General features: G+C 54.7%; 1 protein-coding gene across 4 annotated transcripts in view; it reads right to left on the bottom strand.

The window, feature by feature from the left end:
- Positions 1 to 24: 24 nt before the first annotated feature.
- The window catches only part of WDR48 (WD repeat domain 48), a 47,109-nt gene continuing 40,398 nt past the window's right edge, over positions 25 to 6,735 (bottom strand). For 2 of the 4 annotated variants that reach the window (XM_074284396.1, XM_074284399.1), the window contains 6 exons: positions 5,953 to 6,058; positions 4,973 to 5,060; positions 3,750 to 3,826; positions 3,128 to 3,320; positions 1,823 to 1,942; positions 25 to 1,252 (listed from right to left, as the gene is read on the bottom strand). In XM_074284396.1, the coding sequence (XP_074140497.1) occupies positions 1,847 to 1,942; positions 3,128 to 3,320; positions 3,750 to 3,826; positions 4,973 to 5,060; positions 5,953 to 6,058 (560 nt within the window). In that variant the 3' untranslated portion in view covers positions 25 to 1,252; positions 1,823 to 1,846. Of the gene's footprint in view, positions 1,943 to 3,127; positions 3,321 to 3,749; positions 3,827 to 4,972; positions 5,061 to 5,952; positions 6,059 to 6,735 lie in introns of all 4 variants that reach the window. The other 2 variants (XM_074284398.1, XM_074284397.1) reach the window with 1 other exon arrangement.

Here is a 6,735-nt window from a genome sequence, read left to right as displayed (position 1 = left end):
GTTAAAAATTAAGTGCAACCCAGATTTGCAATATTTTAACTAAAGCCTTTTATTCTATACAACTGTGAAATACAGATTATTTACCCTTTTGGCATTGCAGACTCTGTCAAACTTTCCTGAAATTGCATTATTGAGTTGGTTAGAGGAGAATGGGAGGAAGGGAATTAAAGAGGGCCCTGGTGGAGAGAAGGCCCCTGAAAGTAGAGGAAGCAGCGTCTGTAAAAGGTGGGCACCCACAGGGACCTGGAGGAACCCCTGCCAACCGGGTGTAGGATCGGGGACCTCCTGACGGGTTCTGACGGTGCCCGATTTCTTCCATTTGATTCACACGCAATGTTGCCAGCACAGCCCGCGATGCATCACGCTGAACGTGCCCAGGGACTGAGCGCGGCGTCGGGCATGAGGCAGGACCCGGCCGCTTTCCAAATGAAGCCTGATGGGAGTGACAGCCCAGTCCTCCCAGAGTCAACTGGGACCTGGAACCTCCTGGCCCCAGAGCCGCCCCCTCCCCAGTTGTAGACAAGACCTTTCCCCAACACCTCCCACCCCCCTCCGCCATGGGAGGGGCCGGAGCAAGGCCAGGAAGACAATCTGCACGGAACAATCCACCCTCCAAAGGCACTTGTGCTTCTGGCTTGGGACACGAGTCTCCTCTCACACAAGTTCTCGGGGTGGACCTCTGACCGGTTCTGCGGACAATCGGCCTTTGGGGAGAATCCAAAGGTGCTTGTTTTTCTTTTTTTTTCCCTGCCAAAAGTTGAAATGTTTTTTCCCCCAATAAGTTAAACTCTGTACAAGACCCAGATGACTGTATGAAAGCTTTAGATCGTTAGAAAGAACAGTGAAAAGAAGCTCTAGATACAACCAAAAAATGCATATAAAACTTTGGAAAAACAAAGAACTACTTTTAGATTATGAACATCAAATTAACCTGCTATGATACTTCTTTACTCTGACAGAAACTTTAGGTAACATTTAAATGAAGTTAAAATTTCAGAATGCTCTTAAGAGTTTCAAGAGAGTTCAGGCCGTAACCTGGAGCCGTAACCTGCACTTTAGCGGACGCGGCGCAGGGAGGAAGAAGTGAGACGGCTCCGTTTTAACCGGCTCCTGCTGAGAAGTGGGTCGGTCGCCTCGGTTATGCAGCCGGCATCTCTGGCCCGGCATCTCTGGCCTGACCCTGCCACCGTGTTTCTGGAGTGTTCCGATTCAGGATGTCTGAACTGCGAGCCATCTTTCTACGAGAACACACCTGGGGTACAGAACCAAGTCTATCACCGACCTTGAGTTTGTAATGCAAGGGACTGCTCTCAAGGGTGCCACGGCGCTCCCCACTTTTAAAAAAAAAAAAAAAAGACCTGTCCGAAAGGTGACGACGATGGGGTTTTTGGATGACCTGCCGGGAAGGTCACGGGGAGCGCTCTGAATGGAATGTGCTTAAAAAAAAAAAAAGGGCGAGACATGGTGCGGGTTGGAATTACATTTGGACCACAGCGACAGACACGGCCCCCGGACGTCTCCCGACCGGCACGTGGAGACGCAGAGGCGGCTTTGGGGAGAGAGAAGCGGCAGTCGGGCCCGCTGGCGGGCGCTGCTCACGCCCCTCCCCCCACCACACGCTGCCTCCCCTGGGGACAGACAGGAGCCTGGGCCGTGGAGACTGGGTTCTATATTACATCTCTATTAGTCACTTCAGGTAAAAGGGATAATCTCGGTCCGTACTGAATCAGTCGTTAGAAGTCTCGCTACTTCGGGGGCTCAGTGGGCTTCACTAGGTAGTACTACTCTCGGGACCACGACAGGAAGGTCAGGAAATGAATACCCAGGAGTGTCCGCCCTCAGGGCTTCACGTGGACTTCTGGCGGTAATGCAGGGTCAGGTCGCCGCCACTCTTCCAGATGAAGTGTTTGACTGTTCGAAGGTCCATGTTCGGATCCAAAACCTGGAAAGGATGAAACGGCCTTGAGCTCGGCCCTGGCTCGCCGGCCCGCGGGGCTGGGGGCCTCTACCGAGGAGCCTCTGCGAGCCAGCGCACCCAGCCCGGGTCCCCGGGGTATAGCGCGGGCACAGGCATCACTCCGTCTTCACACTGTGATGGAAGCAGCAACACCAACAACCCGCCTCGGCCCTCACGCTGGGCCGCCTGCCACAATGCACCTCCCGCCCCTGTCCCTGACCCTCGTCCTCCACCGGGAGCTCCCCACAAGCTCACAAGCACATTCAAGGGTCCCGGGCTACCAAGTACGCGAGGCACAGGATGCTCCAGAGAAAACTGGGCAGAGTCCTTGCAAGCAGCCAGCCGGGAAGCCCGCAGGGGGCAGGGGCAGTGCCGGCCCCCACCTGGCCCCCCTCCTCCCTTCTGCATCCCTGCCAATGGCATTGCCATCCACCTAGTCAATTCGGGCCTGAAAAGCTGCTTTCCCTTTAACCTGCCTCCCCCCTCCCCGCCCAACCAAGGGGTAGGACAGAAGGAAAAGGAACAAGCACTTATTAAGCATCTGAGGTGAGCCAGGCTCGGGGCTAAGGCTTTCACAAATGGGGTCTTGTTTCTCCCCGACAGTCCGGGGGGGAGGAGGCTATCACTGTCCCTGTTTTACAGCTGAAGAAACCGAGGCAAGCAGACATGAAGGGACTTGCTCAGAAACGCAGCCCTGGTGTCTGAGGCTGGTGGGGACCTCTCGGATCCTCCACCTGCCTCAGACTCCTGTCATCTCCCTCCACTCCCTTGCAATACTCTAGCCTTCTGCCCACCCCCAACATCCTTCAAACCCTTCAGCTCAAGCTCTCTATTAATTATCTTGACAATGTCCCCTCTCCCCCAAATAAGTCAAACAGCCGTGGAGGGAGACGAGATGGAGACATGGGCAGGATGGCAGAAGTCGCCCAGCCTGTGGGAGCCTCCTCTCCCAGTACCCCCTATACGAAGCTCTGGACAGCTTAAGACACCTGGGGTCCCCCTCTCCTTCCCTTTACTCTAGCCCTGGCACACCCTCAGCCCAGCCTCCAGGCTGGAGAGTGACCCGGGGCTCCCACTGGCCGCTCCGTCCTGCAGGGTGGAACATCTCTATCCCAGGATCCACCATCTCTTTGTCCCTCTCCCATGGGGAAGGTCCTCATGTCAACTCACTTGGTCCTGGCACAAAAGTTCAATTTTCTCCTCCGCCAGCACGGCGATGTCCTCCTCCTTCTCCTGTTCTCCCGTTTTCTCGTTATTGGACGAGCTGGTGGTCTGAGACTCACTGTCCAAGTTGATGATTTTCTCGTAGACATGCTCCATCACCTTCCTGACCTGGAGCATGTCACTGGCAGACAGCCTATCTCTGGGAAGGGGAAGGGAAAGGGCACGTGGTCAGAAGGTGAAAGGCAAAGACAAAATTCATTTTCTACCAATTAACTGCTAGGGGGCTGGCTCCGGGAATGGACCGACACCGGCAGGGAGGGAGGTCTTCCAAGGACTTTCCCAGGGATCCCTGCTAAGGCAATGATCGCCGTCTGTGACCTCACAGGCTGGCCCTCCAATGGACAGTGTGGGGGGACGGGTTGCTGGATCTCAAGGCCCCGGGAAGTGACTTCCTCGAGCCTTGGTTACAAATCAATCGTGAGGACACGGTAAGGAACCCCAGCCCAGATCGTTCTAGCAGAAACCCTTGTAACTCTCTAAGGGCAGCCTTCTCTGACCACAGAACATAAAGGAGCCTGTCCCAACTACCAGGACTTAGGAAGACAAGAGGCCCAACAACTCCACTTACTTCTTTAAGGTTTTTGCCCCTGAAGATGAGTGAGGTTGGAGGTAGAAGGGAATTTTGTTGAATTTGGGCATATTTTTCTGAAAGAAAATATGATATCATTACAATTTAGTAGAAAAGAGAAAGCTACCTTGAACCACGATTAAACTCACGGTTTTTAATTAAAATTTATTTTACAATTTGATAGGATTTTCTCATAACAAAGTACCAGACCCCATAAATAGCCTTGGAAAAAATTCATCAGAAAAGTGCGGAAGTTCATATTGGAATAGGAACAAAAACAGCAAATGCTCCGATGGAAAGCACATGACAACATCCAAGTTAGAAACACTTTTCTCCTCTGATACACACGACGGTCTCTCAAGTCCTTTAAAAAATCCCAACAACATACGTTTACATCCTCTCTTTCTTGATGGAGGCTTTTCAGCAACTTAGCCCTCCATCCCGGAGAGTTCTCCAACGAGACAAAAAGCCTCCTCATTTCCTCTCTAAGCAGCAGCAAGGTGTCGGGAAAGGAGCCTGGCTCAGAGCCAGAAGGCCCGGACCACCATGGCGGCTGCTCCCCCCTCCCCTTCCAAGCTGCTGGGCCCCCTGGAAGCCGGAGAGTCGTCCTTGTGCCGGCGACCCGCCTCACAAAGTGCCGCTACGAGCCAATTGCTTCTAAGCGAGAACGCTGTCTCTGCAGACGGTCAGGCGGGCCTGGCTTGTGCTGGGCCCCCCGAAAGGGCCCCCAGCTGGTGTGAGGCATGAAGCGGAGAACTGCCTTCAACTCTGCAGACATCTGGGGTGCTGGGAACCTCAACTGCGCCCCTTTTTCTTCAGCCTCTGAACTGGGTGGCCAAAGCCCGGATGGGACCAGGCTCGGCCTGAGCCTCCTCCCAAGGACTCGGCCACAGGCCTAGAGGCAGCCGCCCTCTCTGCTGGACTTCCCCAGCAAGGAAAGTTGTCCCTTTGGGGGCGGCTCCCAGACACACAGAGAAGACAATAGTTGTCAAGGGCCCAGATGGCTTTTTAAGGCTTGGGGGGCTCCTCGGGGGCTGGTAATGCCCTTTTTAAAAGTTGTTAGAGATTAAATTCCATTTTGGTCCTGTCAGGAAGGAAGGCCGGCCCCCCGCGGGCCCGGCAGTCACCATTACAATGCTCTTGGTCATTCAGGCCCTGAGTGGGCTTTCATTTCTCTTGTCAGTTCTTTAAGAGGACAAAGCAGAGAAGAGGCAGACACTTACATCCACAGTGATGTCAATCACCCACTGGGGCACTGTCTCATTAAGCAGCATCGACTCCGTCTCCCCTCCGGAATCCCGACACAGCAACCTGTGCACACACAAAGCGGCGGGAGAGTTCGGTGACCCCCTGGCCCCGGCCAAGGCACATGGCCAGGAAACAGACCCACGAGGAGCCCCGAGTGAGGAGAGGCAACGGGCAGGCCTTCCTCCCTCCCTCAATGCGCTCTGAGGAGCAGACACAACCCTGGGGGGCCCGCTGCCCAGTAATTTACAGAGAGGGTCTTCTCTTAGCTCTCACCCCCTTCCTAGGCTGGCCCCCTGGAGTTACTCAAAAGCAGCTGTCTGTGGGGGTAGTTGGAAGTCTGGGGGAGAAATGAATCTCCGCAAGTTACCCTGAACTGAAGGTGACCGCCTCCATCCAATGGGGAAGTGGGGTCAGATGGCCTGAGGCCTCTAGCACTACATTCTGCCACAGAAAGAGTGTGTGTGTGTGTGTTTCTGTGTGCGCCAGAAATTGAGTGTGCTCTGGGCTTTCCCTTGCCCTGTACTCTGACGAGAACGGGACAAGTAATTCAAGTCCCAGAGTGCCGAGGTGCCCTGGTCTGAATGTCCGTTTTTCTGTCCTGTGAACGGCTCACCCAGAGGCTGGGGGATGAAGGGGGGTGACTATGTCTCACACTAAGATCAACCCTCCTCATTCCCCACTGGCTGCATGACTAGCTCCCCAACATTTAGGTCCCTGTATTCCAAAATGCTAACTCTGAACCCCCAGTCTTGGTGCCAGAGAGGGGCTCAGAAGCCAGACTCAACCCACACCTGAATGAGCAGCATCTGCCTAAGGGGTTCCCTGGCCTCTGTGCTCATTCCTCATGTAACTGACTCCTAGTGAGACGGTCGTCTGGGATGTCAGTCTCCCTTCCCCACCCCCAAGACCCCAGAGAGCCAGGAGAACGCCTGGCCCAGCCCTCAAAGTGCTCTACCTGAACAGAGTACGGCCTCCCGCCTCGCCAAAGATCACTGGGGTGTGTGGAGGGACCTGGAAGTAGCCATTCCCCTTCTGGACTCGATTCTCCTGCTCGCCATTGACTGTGGGAAGATGCACACGAGATCATGTTAGGTTTGGAGTTGTCTTGCCTTGTCCCTAGGGGCCGGCAACCACAGGGGCTTCTTAACAACCTAAATCAAGAAGCTCTAAGGGTCAGAAACACATCAAAGAGCCATCTAAGGCCGAGTTTGGGGAGCAAGAACGTCAGGAATTCTGGGAATGCCTGAGAATGCGCCTCCCTCGAGTCCCCATGCAGAGCAGCAGCAGCACAACTTCTGCCTCTTGGGCCTTGCTCAGTCCCTTCTACAATTGGGACAGGGCCAAGGTGGGACTCTACTGTCCCCATTTGCCTCTCAGAGAAAGTGATGGAATACCACATTCTGAGCTCTGAAGGGGCAACGCCAGCAGCTGCCGCGGTGAGCGATGGGATGGTCCACAGACCATGGCTCAGGGAAGGGCACTCCAAGGATTCCACACTGCCCTGCAGCTTCTCCAGCCTCAGGTGCCCTGGCCTTGCAACCCCTCCATGCCCCACGCTCTGGCTGGGCCCCAGACTTCCCCACAGTTCCCTTCATTTCAGATTTCTTCCTGGGTCATCTTCTGGACCCCACAAAAACCTCAACATTTCCCCAACACGCCACATTTCTTGTTCTCCAGGGTGGGTCCAGGAACGGGGGCAGCTTATTCCTAGCACTCTTCCCAAGTTCCTAATCCTTTC

The sequence above is a fragment of the Sminthopsis crassicaudata genome, chromosome 1 (assembly GCF_048593235.1).
Source record: "Sminthopsis crassicaudata isolate SCR6 chromosome 1, ASM4859323v1, whole genome shotgun sequence".
Taxonomy (NCBI): domain Eukaryota; kingdom Metazoa; phylum Chordata; class Mammalia; order Dasyuromorphia; family Dasyuridae; genus Sminthopsis; species Sminthopsis crassicaudata.
Note: the sequence above shows the minus strand (reverse complement) of the source record. Positions and strands in the feature narration are given on the sequence as shown.